The following is a 16,273-nucleotide window of genomic DNA, read 5'->3' on the forward strand; positions in this document are numbered from 1 at the left end:
TGCCAGAGTAAAAGCGGGAGTGTTTTACTCCAGCGTCGGTGCCCATTTGATGACCCCATTCTGCGGCCCACAGGGGGCTAGGACCTGAACCCGGTGCTGCGGGGTCCTCGCATCTGCAGTTGGGCCGGCGCCAACCAGCGCATGCGCAGTGGCCTTCTTCCCTGCGCCGGCCCCAACGCCAAATGGCGCAGTGCTACAGGAGCCGGCGCGGAGGAAAGAAGGTCGAGGGCAGAGAGGCCGGCCAGCCGATCCGTGGGCCCCGATCACGGGCCAGGCCACTACGGAGGCCCCCCCTGTTGAACCCCCCCCTTCTCCCCCCCCCCCCCCCTCAGGCCGCCCCCGGACCCTTCAACGGCACCGGCGGCCGATTCTCCGCACTGCAGAGAATTGCGGCGGGGGTGGCTTGGCGCATGCGGCGCCGATTCTCCGACCTGGCGGGGGGTCGGAGAATTCCACCCATTATTCTGGAGGAGTCATGAGATGACCTCTACCCAACCAGCCCCTATACTCCCACTATTGGTTACCCGACATGTCCAACCTCGGGGTGCACAAACGTCTCACAGCCAATTAGAAAAGGTTACAAAAAGGGCGGCACGGTGGCGCAGTGGGTTAGCCCTGCTGCGTCACAGCGCCGAGGTCCCAGGTTCGATCCCGGCTCTGGGTCACTGTCCGTGTGGAGTTTGCACATTCTCCCCGTGTTTGCGTGGGTTTCACCCCCACAATACAAAGATGTGCAGGATAGGTGAATTGGCCACGCTAAATCGCCCCTTAGTTGGAAAAAAATCAATTGGGTACTCTAAATTTATTTTAAAAAAAGAAAAGGTTACAAAGGTGAAGCAGACACGAAATGGCGAGCAGCAGTCCTGCCTCTCCCAGCAGAAGCCAAGGAGGTTGCAAAACTGAAAATCCCTCAGTAATGCAGCTAAAGGGGTGGAGAGGCTAACTATGTAGCTTGTACTTCCAAACCACGCACAGCTTAAACTTGGATATTATTTGTCGACTTCTGTGCCCAACAGTTCAGTTGGTAAGCTGGCTGCCAGTGTGGCACAGACTAGCAAGGTTCCAGGTCTAAACCCTAGTTTCTGCTGAGTCTGCTGATTGCTAGGGAGGGAACCTGGATTCCAACTTTTGATCACTCTGCAGTACCCTTACTGCTGAAGGGCTGGGTGTGAATCCCAAATGAAGATAGGTGAAGACAGTCAAACAGGCATTCACTGCTCAGCTCATACATGATGAATGGTTATTTGGATGAGGTATCAGAGACTGGCAGTTGCCAGTAAAACCATACCCCAGGTATTGCTAAATATTTTACACAACATTACCCTCACCTCTGGCCATTGTCGGTGTCAGATTCCAATAGTTTTCTTTTAACAAAAGGATGGTTTGTTTTTCTCCTGTGTGCCAAACAACCACTCGTCCAATGTTGGAAAGAGATATTGGGATTGATTTTAAATACTCTTGCCTGATTTTAATAAGGCAGGAAAGGCCTCAAAATGGGGTCGATAGTGGCGTGTTTGTCCCATTAGCAGTGGCAATGCAGCAGGTTTCATTTTAAAAAGGGACCATTATCAGGCTGTCTGTTTCAGGCAATAAGCTTCTTTTAGTTTAGAAATTGGAGTCCTAATGCCTAAATAGGAACCCAATTGCCATTTTAGGTAGTAACAGTTTAGAATCTGCGTGGTCCATGTGATGTGAAAGGAGTAATCCTTTAAGAGTTAGTCTTTAAGTTACCTTGCTGGCAAAACCTGGTGAGCTGCATTGGAATGCCTCTTTGGGACCCTGCAGCCCACTTGCCGAATTTATTTCATAGAATCATAGAATTTACAGTGCAGAAGGAGGCCATTCGGCCCATCGAGTCTGCACCGGCTCTTGGAAAGAGCACCCTACCCAAGGTACACACCTCCACCCTTTCCCCATAACCCAGTAACCCCACCCAACACTAAAGGCAATTTTGGACACTAAGGGCAATTTATCATGGCCAATCCACCTAACCTGCACATCTTTGGACTGTGGGAGGAAACCGGAGCACCCGGAGGAAACCCACGCACACACGGGGAGGATGTGCAGACTCCGCACAGACAGTGACCCAAGCTGGAATCGAACCTGGGACCCTGGAGCTGTGAAGCAATTGTGCTATCCACAAGGCTACCGTGCTTATTTATTTATTTATTTATTTTAATTCATAAATTTAGAGTACCCAATTACTTTTTTCCAATTAAGGGGCAATTTAGTGTGGCCAATCCACCTAGCCTGCACATCTTTGGGTTGTGGGGGCGAAACCCACACAGACACTGGGAGAATGTGCAAACTCCACACGGACAGTGACCCAGAGCTGGGATCGAACCTGGGACCTCGGCGCCGTGAGGCAACAGGGCTAACCCACTGCGCCACTGTGCTGCCCTCACTTGCCGAATTTAAATAAGTCACAGGGTCCCTTCATCGCAGTAAGCGTGGTCAATCGGAGCGTTCCAGCAGTCAGAGAACACCAACATTAAGTATGTGTTGGTGAGGTGAGTGTAGTGACCCTTTCAGAAGAACATGCCTGATTTTAAACACTTTTATTCCTCTCAGGGCAGACTTTACAAAGGATTCTGGGATTGTTTGCTGAAGGTCTCGTGTAAGGAGGGCATTCTGGGTCTGTACAAAGGAATTGGACCTGGCTACTTCCGCTTGGGCCCACACACGGTTTTCAGCCTGCTATTCTGGGACGAACTCAAGAAACTGGCCTACCCTGACTACCGACAGAAAATCTGAGTAACCCACTGCAGATTATGTGTTATGTAATGTGGTGAAACCTCCAGTAAAGACTGAGGGAGTGAATGGTCTCCATCAATGTTGAGCCAAAGGACTTGGCAAAACCTGTTGAGTCTCCGATGGTAACCAAGGAGAGGGTGTTTTTGTCCAAAGGTTAGTAAGAGGTCCCCTGTTTCCTCAAACTACACTGGAACAGTTTGAGTGCAATTCCACTCCATTCTACTGATCTTCCTCTCACTTCAACTGCCTCAGCAATATTTTGGTGTAATGAGTGACTGCTACAGACTGTTGTGAAACTCAGTGATGGCCGCCATTGCCCAGGACACCGTGTGCATCCTGTGGTAATAAGGAAGCAACCCCAACAGCAATGGTGGGCCACGTGCAAGAATTTTATCGCGTGGATAGGATAGTCCGTACACTGATCTTGGAGCAACATCAGAAATGAATTAGGGACTAATTTGTAACATATCACTTTGTATTTATCTGTCAGATGGTACCTTTCTGTCCCACCATTCAGATCCATGTTGAAACCTCGTTCTGGGCATCTTGTCCACTCCCCAAATGCTGGTTGGTCCAGATCTATCTTTCTCTAACTGTGTTCCTTAGCTTTCATATTTTATAATTCCAATGTAAAATTAATGCTGAATCTTTTCTTTTCCTGGTCTCCTTTGAATGCACAGCCCGCCTTTGCAGTTTTTCACTGCCCCTAGCTTATTGTTCAGCAGTCTGGCTTCATAAAAATGTTTTGATTTGTTTGTCCTCATCAATTTGAGGGATGTTAATGCTGAGGCGAAACACTTTCTATTACAATCACCCAGTGTTCGCATCGAGCCCTCCTGGATCAGATCCCTCTGCACTGCCCCCTCATGGCCAGCTAATCAAAATGAGGTGCAGAGTAAAGCATTATTGTCACGAATGATTAAATGTAGAGTAAAGCTCCAGACATAACCTGACCGTCTGTCTCTGTTCCAAATTCAGAAGAATACCAGTGTGTCATTTTCACATTTCTTACACTTTCCACCTGCCGCTTCTCTTAATGGGATTGCCAAGTTGGTGCTGAATTAGGGACGGGGGCCAACTCACCAAGGATTCAACTGAGATTGCCCCCCATCTCACTTTGTGGTAGCACCCATGTAACGAAGAGAGAGGAACCTTCGACCTGCCAATCTGAGACTGGTTGTGAACAGCACCCTCAATGTGTGTTACACAGCAGAAATCCTAAACCAAGTTTTGTACAGCATTTGTTTTAAACATTCAACACTTAATTCTAATGAAAAAGAATTCATTTGCACGATAGAAGCACAAGAACTTCACCTAATTTATGAATGAGCAAGGCAAGCACATAAAATATACAACTGGCAGCGTCGAATGAGCTCCCCACAGTCCTGAGACCCGATGCTGTGGTAACTTCTGATTTTTGGTTGATGACTCAAATATATCATTGGAAAGACCCATGGTTAGCAATGGCTTTGAGCTCTTCTCCTTGAACAATCTTTGAGTTAAAGCATCAGTCATTTGCTGAAGTTGAGAGATTGCAATGTTAGAGCATGGGGCTCCTGACTGTAGATCAATGAGTTGGACCAAAGCTGTATCGAATTAAGTCAATGGAATGGAATCTCCAATACAAGTACAATGCTGCCAAGCCTGTTTTTGCAAGCCATGTGTCGGTCGCGCCCATAAGGAAAAAATGGTTAATTTGAATTGTGTACTAGCATCTGGATTGTTTAATTTCCAACAAAAGTGCCTTTCATTTGTGACCTCTAGCACTGAATCTTGTCACACCAGGAAAGGTTGAAACTGTCATCACAATGCCTAATGGATCACCCTAATCCTGCCAACACCATGTGTAACTGCCCATACTGTGGATCACTAACCCTTTCTACATTGGGGATCACTTTGCCCCCAGTGGACCACTTTGTGCCTTCCATTGTGTTTCTGTAACACTGTAAAACAAATTAAATAAAATCAGAGCTGTGAACAAGAGTTGAATTTTAATTTCGAAAATCTTTGCAATGGGAAATTTGTAACCGTGAGTGGAGCTGATGCTTGTTTTCCTGCACTCCTGTTCTGTGACTATAATCCGTATTAACATTATCGAATACTCTCTGCATTTTAAAACCTGCAACATGCCTTCCCTCAACTTAAGTGAAGGGTGGTGAATGAACAAAGGAGAATACAGCAATACAGGCCCTCCAACCCTGTACCGGTCATGATACCACCCTTGGCCAAAACCTTCAGCACTTCCTATTGCTGTACCCCTCTATACCCATCCATATCCATGTATTTGTCTGGATGCCTTTTGAACGCCGTTAATGGATCTGCTTCCACAACCTCCCCTGGCAACGTGTTCCAGGCACTCACCACCCTCTGTGTAAAAAATCTGCTTCGCACATCTCCTCTAAACTTTGCTCCATGGACCTTAAACCTATGCCCCCTGGTGATTGACCTCGCCGCCCTGGGAAAGAATGCCTAACCATCCACTCTAACCGTGCCCCTCATCATCTTGTAGAACTCTATCAGGACACCCCTCAACCTCTGTCATTCTAATGAAAACAGTCCGAGTCTATTCAGCCACGCCACATAGCAAACACCCTCCAGACCGGGAAACATCCTGGTAAACCTCCTCTGCACCCTCTCCAAAGCCTCCACTATCTTCTGGTAGTGTGGCGACCAGAATTGTGCGCAATATTAAAAGTGCGGCCTGACCAAGGTTCTATACAACTTTAGCATGACTTGCCAGTTTTTATACTCGATGCCCTGTCCAATGAAGGCAAGCATTCTGTATGCTTTCTTGACTACCTTGTCCACTTGTGTTACCACTTTCAAAGATCTGTGGACCTGCACGCCCAGACCTCTCTGACTTTCTATATTCCTAAGAGTTTTGCCATTTACAGTATATTTCACCTCTATGTTAGACCTACCAAAATGCATCACCTCACATTTGTCTGGATTAAACTCCATTTGCCCAAGTCTCCAACCTATCTATGTTCTGCTGTATCCTCTGACAATCCTCTACACTATCTGCCACTCCACCAACCTTGATGTCATCCGCGAACTTACTAATCAGACCAGCTACATTTTCCTCCAAATCGTCTGTGCATACTACAAACAATAGAGGCCCCAGCGCAGATCCCTGTGGAACACCACTAGTCGCAACCTTCCATTCAGAAAAACACCCTTCTACTGCCACCCTTTGCCTTCTGTGACCGAGCCAGTTCTGTATCCATCTTGCTACCTTACCTCTTATCCCGTTGTTATAACCTGCCTACTTACCATTGGCTGGGGACTAATGACTATCCCACAATCCTGTGGGAGTATGAGCTTCCCCAATGAGGGGGGCGGAGAAACCACTAGTAAACTCCTAGTATAAATAAGCTGGCCAGTTCAGGAACCAGCAGGAAGGAGTATGTAGCAAGGGAAGTTACTGCTACTGTTATGTATATATGTTATAGTAAATAAATGTTATTACTTTGTATCCTTAAAACTCGTGCTGGATTCTTCGTGGCCCTTACAAAACTGGCGACGAGGGTGGGATGCGAACCCACGTGTGCACAGCACAATGGATTAGCATCCCACCCTTGTCGCCAGTTTTGTAAGGGCCACAAAGGTAAAAGTGAATAGCTGTCTACACTGCTGAAGCCACCTCCCTGGATTTTTGTTGGATACAGGTTGGAAGTTGTTTTCTATTATACCATGCCTCTGTACGGACGTTTGGATGTTTTTGATGCTGCGCTGGAAAGCTGGAACCAGTACACACAACGGATGTGTTACTATTTCCGGGCAAACAATATCACCGAAAACGAGCGCCAGGTGATCATATTGCTCACCGCCTGCGGCCTGCATACGTTTGGGGTGATTAGGAGCCTTACGTACCCAGCTGCGCCAGACACCAAAACGTTCGATGAACTTGTGAATATAGTGGGGCAACACTTTAACCCAACCCCATCCACGATAGTCCAGCGTTACCGGTTTAATACCGCTGAAAGGACCCCTGGAGAATCCCTTGCCGATTTTCTATCCAGGCTACGCAGGATTGCGGAGTACTGTGACTATGGTGAGACCTTGTCAGAAATGTTACGCGACCGTTTGGTTTGCGGTATTAACAATGCAGCCACCCAGAGAAAGTTGTTAGCGGAGCCAACATTGACTTTTCAACAGGCCATTCAAATAGTCTTGTCCCGGGAGAGCGCAGAGCGAGGAGTACAGGAGCTACAGGGAATGGAAGTGCATGCCTTGGGGCGCAACCCTTTCCGTCCGAAAACGTCCCCCCGCACTCCTGCGGTACCTTGGGCGAGGCAACGTCCGGACCGACGCCAGTGGCCATCGGACATTCCTCCCCGAAGGGAGCCTTCTCCAGAGCCAATGGATGAGGAGCCATGTCCGTGTCAGACTTGTAGGCGCCGGCCCCGTCGCGGACGGCGGTCCTGGGGACGCCAGAGGCGCCGTCGTTCCGACCGAAACTGGGACCAGCCCAGGGGCCGTAACTGGGACCAGCCCAGAGGCCGTACCTTCCATGTGGATGAACCTGCGGCGACTACTCCTGAGGACGTGGAGATGGAGGACGACTGCCTGCAGCTGCATTGTGTGGCAACTCCCCGTGTGGCCCCCATTAAGGTGACAGTACGGGTCAATGGCCACCCGCTTGAGATGGAGTTGGATACTGGCGCAGCGGTCTCCGTGATCGCCCAGAGGACATTCGACTGCATCAAGCAGGGTATACAGACCCTTACATTAACCGACTCACAAGCCAGGTTGGCCACCTACACGGGGGAACCACTGGACATTGCAGGAACTACAATGACCCCTGTTGTCTATGGACGCCAGGAGGGGCGTTTCCCACTTATCGTGGTGCGCGGCCATGGGCCCAGCCTGTTGGGTCGGGACTGGTTGCGCCATTTGCGGTTGCAATGGCAGCACATCCTCCAAACAGTTTCTGAAGGGTTGACTGAGGTGCTAGCACGATACCCAGATGTATTCCAGCCTGGTTTGGGGAAAATAAAAGGGGCCGTAGCCCATATCCAAGTTGAACCAGGAGCCACGCCGCGCTATTTCCGGGCGCGCCCAGTGCCTTACGCCTTGCTCGAGAAGGTAGAAGGGGAGCTCACTCGTTTGGAGAGTCTGGGTATTATCAGGCCCGTCCGTTTTGCTGACTGGGCAGCACCAATTGTACCTGTAATGAAGCCAGATGCCACAGTTCGCTTGTGTGGTGACTATAAACTTATAGTGAATACAGTTTCCCGACTCGACCGCTATCCAATGCCTCGCAGAGAGGATCTCTACGCGAAACTTGCAGGTGGACTCTCGTTCACAAAATTAGATATGAGTCACGCCTACCTGCAGTTGGAGCTGGACCCTGCCTCCCGACCATATGTAACGATTAATACACACCGGGGCCTGTATGAATATACACGGTTGCCCTTTGGAGTATCCTCTGCCTGCGCAATTTTTCAACGTGTTATGGAGGGCATTTTGAGAGGTTTACCACGTGTGGCTGTCTACCTAGATGACATTTTGATTACAGGGACGCGGGAGCAAGAACATTGGGAAAATCTGGAGGCTGTCCTTAGACGCCTTTCGGAGGCTGGAGTCCGTTTACGTCGCACAAAGTGCGTATTTCAGGCAAAGTAAATAGTCTACCTAGGTTATCGGGTGGACCGCGAAGGTCTGCACCCCGTCGCAGAGAAGGTGCGTGCAATTCAACATGCCCCCGCCCCGACTGACACTTCGCATCTTCGTTCTTTTTTCGGTCTCGTAAACTATTACGGGAAGTTCCTCCCCAATCTGGCAACTACGCTGGCCCCTTTGCACCTTCTGCTAAAGAAAAATCACACCTGGGTTTGGGGTTAGCCGCAAGAAACCGCTTTCCGGCGGGTAAAGCAACAATTGTCATCGTCTGGGTTACTAACCCACTATGATCCTGGAAAGCCTTTGCTCGTCACATGTGATGCATCCCCGTATGGTATTGGGGCCGTCCTGTCGCACAAGATGGAGAACGGGGCCGAGCGACCGATAGCTTTCGCCTCCCGCACATTGACTGCAGCGGAGAAAAAGTACGCGCAGATCGAGAAGGAGGGCCTGGCAGTGGTTTTTGCGGTGAAACGCTTCCACCAGTACGTGTACGGCCGCCATTTCACTATCGTGACTGATCATAAGCCCCTGCTGGGACTTTTCAGAGAGGATAAGCCAATACCGCCCATTGCTTCTGCACGGATCCAGCGCTGGGCTTTGTTGCTTGCTGCATACGAGTATTCTCTGGAGCACAAACCAGGAACACAGATAGCAAATGCCGACGCACTGAGCCGATTGCCTTTATCGACCGGCCCCATGTCGACCCCCACGACCGGTGAGGTGGTTGCAACCCTAAATTTTATGGACACCTTGCCTGTCACGGCATCACAGATCCATGAGTGGACCCAAACGGAGCCAGTCCTGTCAAAGGTTCGGCACATAGTCCTGTATGGTGGGCAGCATAGACAGCTCCCAGGCGAGTTGCGGGCATTTTCCTCCAAGCTGTCAGAATTCAGCGTGAAAGACGGCATCCTCTTGTGGGGGACGCGTGTGATTGTCCCGGAAAAAGGCCAGGAGCTGCTACTATCAGACTTGCACAATGGGCATCCAGGCGTGACCAAAATGAAAATGTTGGCCCGGAGTTATGTCTGGTGGCCAGGCCTCGACACCGACATTGAGAAGGTGGCCTAAAACTGTTCCATTTGCCAGGAGCATCAGAAGCTTCCGCCGGCCGCGCCCCTACATCACTGGGAATGGCCAGGGCGGCCTTGGGCACGCTTGCATGCAGATTTCGCAGGCCCTTTTCAAGGATCCATGTACCTTCTACGAATTGACGCCCAGTCCAAGTGGCTAGAGGTGCATAAGATGCAGGGGACAACGTCCTGCGCAACAATTGAAAAGATTAGTTTATCGTTTAGTACGCATGGCCTCCCCGAGGTGCTGGTCACGGATAATGGCACTCCATTCACGAGTGAGGAGTTTGCTAGGTTCACAAAGATGAACAGCATCCGCCATATCCGCACTGCCCCTTACCACCCGGCTTCAAATGGGTTGGCAGAGCGCGCAGTGCAGACATTCAAAAGAGGCCTAAAGAAGCAGTCTTCCGGACCAATGGACAGGAGACTGGCTCGCTTTTTGTTTACGTACAGGACCACCCCCCATGCAGTGACTGGGGTTATTCCGCAGATCTCCTAATGGACTGGAGATTTCGCACCCGCCTTAGTATGGTTTTCCCGGACATTGGCGCAAAAGTACGCCGCACACAAGAACGGCAGGGACAGGGATTTTCTCGGCATCGTCCGATTCGGCAGTTTGCGCCCGGTGACCCAGTATTCATTCGGAATTTTGCTGGTGATGCCCAATGGGTTCCTGGTGTAATCTTTCGCCAAACGGGCCCTATATCTTACCAAGTGCAAGCCCAGGGTCGTCTCCAGCGAAAACATGTAGACCACGTTCGGTCCAGAAGATCATCCCCTCAAAAGATTCCCCGCCCCCGGAGCTCATTTCAACAGCCGCAGAGACCAGAGACAAGGGAAGGTAGTCCTCACAATCTTCCACTGGTGCCTCACTCGAAGCCTGCGCAGGTCGTTACGGGACCGAATGGAGATAGAGACGCTGACATGACGGAGGCAGCAGACTCTGACTCCGAGATGGAGACACAGGATGCATCAGAGGGGGAATCCTCGGGTCCACGGGCCGTGGATGTACAACCGCGCCATTCATCACGGAAGCGCCGGTCTCCGTCTCGTTACACGCCGCCTGATCCAGCGCCGCGTGCAAATGGCGTCCGGCCTGCGGCCAAACGAGTCCGACGCCCTCCTTCGCCAGGGTCTTCGGTGGATTCCTTGGACTTTGGGGGGGAGGGATGTTATAACCTGCCTACCTACCATTGGCTGGGGAATAATGACTATCCCACAATCCTGTGGGAGTATGAGCTTCCCCAATGAGGGGGGCGGAGAAACCACTAGTAAACTCCTAGTATAAATAAGCTGGCCAGTTCAGGAACCAGGAGGAAGGAATATGTAGCAAGGGAAGTTACTGCTACTGTTATGTATTTATGTTATAGTAAATAAATGTTATTACTTTGTATCCTTAAAACTCGTGCTGGATTCTTCGTGGCCCTTACAAAACCCCTGTGACTTCACCTTTTGTACATGTCATGAGGCACCTTGTCAAAGGCTTTACTGAAGTCCATGTAAACAACATCCACCACCCTCCCCTCATCAATCATCTTTGTCACCTCCTCAAAAAACTCGATCAAGGGCAGCACGGTGGTGCAGTGGTTAGCATTGCTGCCTCACGGGGCTGAGGTCCCAGGTTCGATCCCGGCTCTGGGTCACTGTCCGAGTGGAGTTTGCACATTCTCCCCGTGTTTGCGTGGGTTTCGCCCCCACAACCCAAAGATGTGCAAGGTAGGTGGATTGAACACGCTAAATTGCCCCTTAATTGGAAAAAATGAATTGGGTACTCTAAATTTAAGAAAAAAAAGTTAGTGAGGCACGACCTCCCCTTCACAAAACCATGCTGTCTAACACAAATGTGTCTATTTGCTTCCAAATGGGTATAATTCCTGTCCCTGAGAATTCTCTCCAATAATTTACCTACTACCAACGTGAGGCTCACTGGCTTATAGTTTCCTGGATTATTCCTGTTACCTGTCTTAAACAGTGGTACCACATTAGCTATTCCGCAGTCCGTTGGGATCTCACATGTAGCCAATGAGGTTACAAAGATGTCAGTTAATGTCCCAGCAATTTCCTCCCTTGCTCCCTCAGTATTCTGGGGTAAATCCCATCCGGCCCAGGAGACTCAGCTACCGTACTGTCTTTTAAAACACCCAACACCTCTTCCTTTTTGATGTCAATATGACCCAGGCTGTCCTCACACCCTACCCAAGAATCATCTTACTCAAAGTCCTTTTTTTTGGTGAACACTGATGCAAAGTACTCATTTAGTACCTCGCCCATTTCCACTGGCTCAACACATAGATTCTCCCCACTGACCTTAAGTGGTCCAATCCTTTCTCTGGCTCCCCTCTTGCTTTTTACATATGAATAAAAAGTTTTGGGATTCACCTTAATCCTACTTGCCAAGGACGTTTCACGACCCCTCTTAGCCCTCCTAATTTCCCGCTTAAGTACCTTCCTACTTTCTATATACTCCGCAAGGGTTTTGACTGTCCCCACCCTTCTAGAACGTACAAAAGCCTCCTTTTTCTTGTTGACAAGGTTCACAATATGCCTCATTATCCAAGGCTCCCTTAACTTCCTATACTTATCCTTCGTTCTCTCAGGAACGTGACTTTCCTGAATCCTAATCAACTATCGCTTGAAAGACTCCCACGTGTCTGATGTTGATTTACCCTCCAAGAGCCGCACCCAATCCAAATTCTTCAATTCCTGTTTAATGTTATCGTAATTTGCCTTTCCCAAGTTTAGCACCTTAACACGAGGGTTACCCTCAACCCTATCCAAAAGTACCGTAAAACTTACGGAATTGTGGTGAATGCGCTGCATAAACTCGGCCGGCAGTTAAATAAAATAAGATTGTGAGTTTATAATTTGGAATGTTGCCTTTCTTCTCTGCATTCTCTCCAACAGAGACTTATTTAGCGGTCAGGGGTGTACATTTGTACACATGGTTACAAATGTTGTTTCATCAACAGGGCCACATATCACAGTTTGTCTTAACATATGTCCACGGGCAGCACGGTAGCATTTTGGATAGCACAATTGCTTCACAGCTCCAGGGTCCCAGGTTCAATTCCGGCTTGGGTCACTGTCTGTGCGGAGTCTGCACATCCTCCCCGTGTGTGCGTGGGTTTCCTCCGGGTGCTCCGGTTTCCTCCCACAGTCCAAAGATGTGCAGGTTAGGTGGATTGGCCATGATAAATTGCCCTTAGTGTCCAAAATTGCCCTTAGTGTTGGGTGGGGTTGCTGGGTTATGGGGATAGGGTGGAGGTGTTGACCTTGGGTAGGGTGCTCTTTCCAAGAGCCGGTGCAGACTCATTGGGCCGAATGGCCTCCTTCTGCACTGTAAATTCTATGATAAAAAAGATCCAGCCTAATATTTGATTGGCCTCATCGATGACAGATTCTCACCAATCAATGGTCAGTCGGCAACTAGATTCAGATCCTTTACAACCTTTGTCAATCGATATATTTTGATGTTGTTACCAGCTTGCGAGACGCCTTCTTTGATCAGTGGTCACTGCAGGCTGTCATTTTTCATTTACCATAGCTCTACTGTTTAATTTGGTCCTGTTATTTTGATTGTAATGAATCAAGGGACTGGTGCAACTAAACTTCGAGATCTGTTTGTAATTGATAGCATTTCACAATGTATATTAATGGAACAGAACGTGGCTGTATAAGTGAGGAGTTTGAATTATTCAGGAACAAAATGAAGTTGTGGGATGTTTCATAATATTCACAGCAGGTTTATATTACAAGAGTGCTGATGCTGGACATATCACATCTTCTTCAATGCTGACCTTAGCAAATCTGGCAGGTTTGCTTTAAGTTGCCGCCAGCTATAACAAAAACCTCACCATAAGGGACAATAGCACCAGCATGGAACAAACACAATATAAAAGGAGTTTGTGAGTCCGTTATCAGGTTAAGGGTGCATGTTCCAGTAAAATAAATCTGTCATCAATGAGGCCAATTAAATATTAGGCTAGGTCTTGATGGACATAAGGGGCGCGATTCTCCACTCCCACGCCGGTTGGGAGAATCGCCTGGGCCGCCAAAATTTCCGGGGAAGCCGGTCCGACGCCCTCCCGCGATTCTCCCAAGTGGCGGGAACGGCCCGGTCAAGTTTTGCGGGCCGCAGGCCGGAGAATCGCCGGAGACACCCAAAATGGCGATTCTCCGGCACCCCCGCTATTCTCAGGCCCTGATGGGCCGAGCGGCCAGGCCAAAACGGCGGGTTCCCCCCGGCGCCGTCCACACCTGGTCGCTGCCATCGTGAGCGGTGCGTGAACGCTGGAGGGGGGGCGGCCTATGGGGGGGCGAGGGGGGATCCTGCACCGGGCTTCACCTGGAATGTGGGGTGGCCTGCGATCGGTGCCCACCGATCGTCGGGCCCTCCTCTCTGAAGGAGGACCTCCTTCCTTCCGCGGCCCCGCAAGATCCGTCCCCCATCTTCTTGCGGGGCGGACTTAGAGAGGACGGCAACCACGCATGCGCGGGTTGGCGCCGGCCAACCCGCGCATGCTCGGATGACGTCCGTTATGCGGCGCCGGCCGCGTCATCTATGCGGCGCCGCTTTTATGCGGGCGACAAGGCCTGGCGCGTGTAGATGACGCTGCCCCGATACTGGCCCATTGTCAGGGCCTGAATCGGTCGGGACCAGGGCCGTTCCGCGCCGTCGTGAACCTCGACGGCGTTCACGATGGCGCGGCCACTTCGGCGTGGGAGTGGAGAATCCCGCCCAAGGTTTTTAAAAATTAATTTAGAGCATCCAATTCATTTTTTCCAATTATGGGGCAATTTAGCGTGGCCAATCCACCTAACCTGCACATCTGTGACTTGGGGGCGAAACTCCACACGGACAGTGACCCAGGGCCGGGATCGATTCTGGACCCTCAGCACCCATGAGGCAGCAGTGCTAACCACTGTGCCACCGTGCTGTCCCTGGAACACAACCTATTCCAATGGGAAACGGTGCGGGATTTGCCGGGTCAGTGATTGACACCCGGGACGCTGACAAGCAGCAGCCACATATGCACATTACAATTCCCACAAACACTCATCACAGCCAACAAGGTGGCACTGGTTGTGCTGGAGCGCGCCCATACCACTGAAGGGTCAGCTGGTGCCAGAGGGCGCCAAGGGGGTTGGCTTGGGTGGACAACCATATGACCTGTGACCTTAGGTTCACAGTGGTAGTCAGCAGCGTGCACAGCTGCATGGCTGCCTTGCCAGCCGCGTCAATGTGGTTCCGTGCCCGTGGCCCTGGCAGAAGCCCCTCGACCAGCGGCACAACGGTCAGCAAACTATAGCACGTCGGACACTTTCTGTCCCCCCTCTCCCCCGCAGCAGCCACAACGGCAGTTTCACGATTTTTAAAAGTACAAGTGAACCGCGGCATCGGGAATTTGCCCCAGTGGAGGCGGAGAATCGCAGAGGCCCCGGAGAATACCAGGTCAGGTCCATTAATGATATGCCAACAGCGTTTACTGTACGTGGGTTCTGGGACGCATTGACGCCGCTGACGTGGCAGAGGAGAATTGCGATTTGTCGTGAAACTGGCGCCGGCCCCGAATTCGACGTCAAAACCGATTCTCTGCCCAATTGCATTTCATGATTCCGCCGTCGGCCGATGGAGAACCCCACCCATTAATCTTTCAGGATGGCTCCATCGCCTGATCCCTGTGGCACCCTGTTAGCGGCACCTTGGTACTTGGATAGCTCTCTATCTATAAGCACGCTTTTTCATGAGGCACAGTCAATCAGCTTCAATAGCTCACCCTGAAGATGAATCCTGAGGCCCAAATTCAAATAGTCTCAAGCCTCTCTGTTTGGGCTCTTCCCTCACATATTGCCAGGTATAATCTCTACCCATATGAATTTACAGCAGGAGAAGTATCTTCCCTTCTAACCTGAAGTAATTACTAGGGTATAGCCCCTAGTACCCCCACTGTACCTTGTCCAAGTGATTATGTGGGACCTTAAATTGTTGACAGGGTGTCTGACCATTTGTTTGTACCCAATCCACAAATCCGTAGTAGATAAGGAGTTAAATATCATTGAGTTTCACAGCACAGAAAGAGGCCCTTCGGTCCATTGTGTCTGTGCCGGTCATCAAGCACCCATTTTCCAGCACTTGATTCGTAGCCTCATCTGCCATGGTACTTCAAGTGCTCATCTAAATGCTTCTTAAATGTTGTGAGTGTTCCTGCCTCTACCGCCAGTGAATTCCAGATTCCCAACACCCTACGGATGAAAAAATGTTTCCTCAAATCCCCTCTCTGTTATCTTAAATCTATGCCCCCTGTTAGTTAACATCTCAACTAAGGGGAAATATTTCTTCCTATCTACCCTATCTATCTACCCTGTCTATCTATCAAAATGTTGTACAACTCAATCAGGTCCCCTCTCAGCCTTCTCTGCTCTAACGAAAACAACCCCAGCCTAATCAGCCTCCCTCCAAGCTGAAACTCTCCAGCCCAGGCAACAACCTGGTGAATTGTCTCTGCACCCTTTCTTTTTTTTTAAATTAGGAATAACCAATTAATTTTTTCCAATTAAGGGGCAATTTAGTGTGGCCAATTCACCTACCCTGCACATCTTTGGGCTGTGGGGGCGAAACCCACGCAAACACGGGGAGAATGTGCAAACTCCACACGGACAGTGACCCAGAGCCGGGATCGAACCGGGGACCTCGGCGTCGTGAGGGAGCAGTGCTAACCCACTGCGCATCCGTGCTGCCCCTCCTTTCTTTTTATTAAAGAGAATGTTTATTAGAATTTTTCTTCACAATAATCGACACAAATCAGAACAACAGA

The 16,273-nt window shown here is 49.9% G+C and overlaps 1 protein-coding gene across 2 annotated transcripts in view; it reads left to right on the top strand.

Annotated features, from left to right (window-relative positions):
• LOC140392738 (solute carrier family 25 member 35-like) overlaps positions 1 to 4,735 on the top strand; it is a 38,345-nt gene extending 33,610 nt beyond the window's left edge. Inside the window, exon 5 of one of the 2 annotated variants that reach the window (XM_072478300.1) lies at positions 2,577 to 4,735. In XM_072478300.1, the coding sequence (XP_072334401.1) occupies positions 2,577 to 2,621 (45 nt within the window). In that variant the 3' untranslated portion in view covers positions 2,622 to 4,735. Of the gene's footprint in view, positions 1 to 2,571 lie in introns of both variants that reach the window. The other variant, XM_072478301.1, reaches the window with a different exon arrangement.
• Positions 4,736 to 16,273: the final 11,538 nt, after the last annotated feature.

This window comes from Scyliorhinus torazame, chromosome 16 (assembly GCF_047496885.1).
Source record: "Scyliorhinus torazame isolate Kashiwa2021f chromosome 16, sScyTor2.1, whole genome shotgun sequence".
Taxonomy (NCBI): Eukaryota; Metazoa; Chordata; class Chondrichthyes; order Carcharhiniformes; family Scyliorhinidae; genus Scyliorhinus; species Scyliorhinus torazame.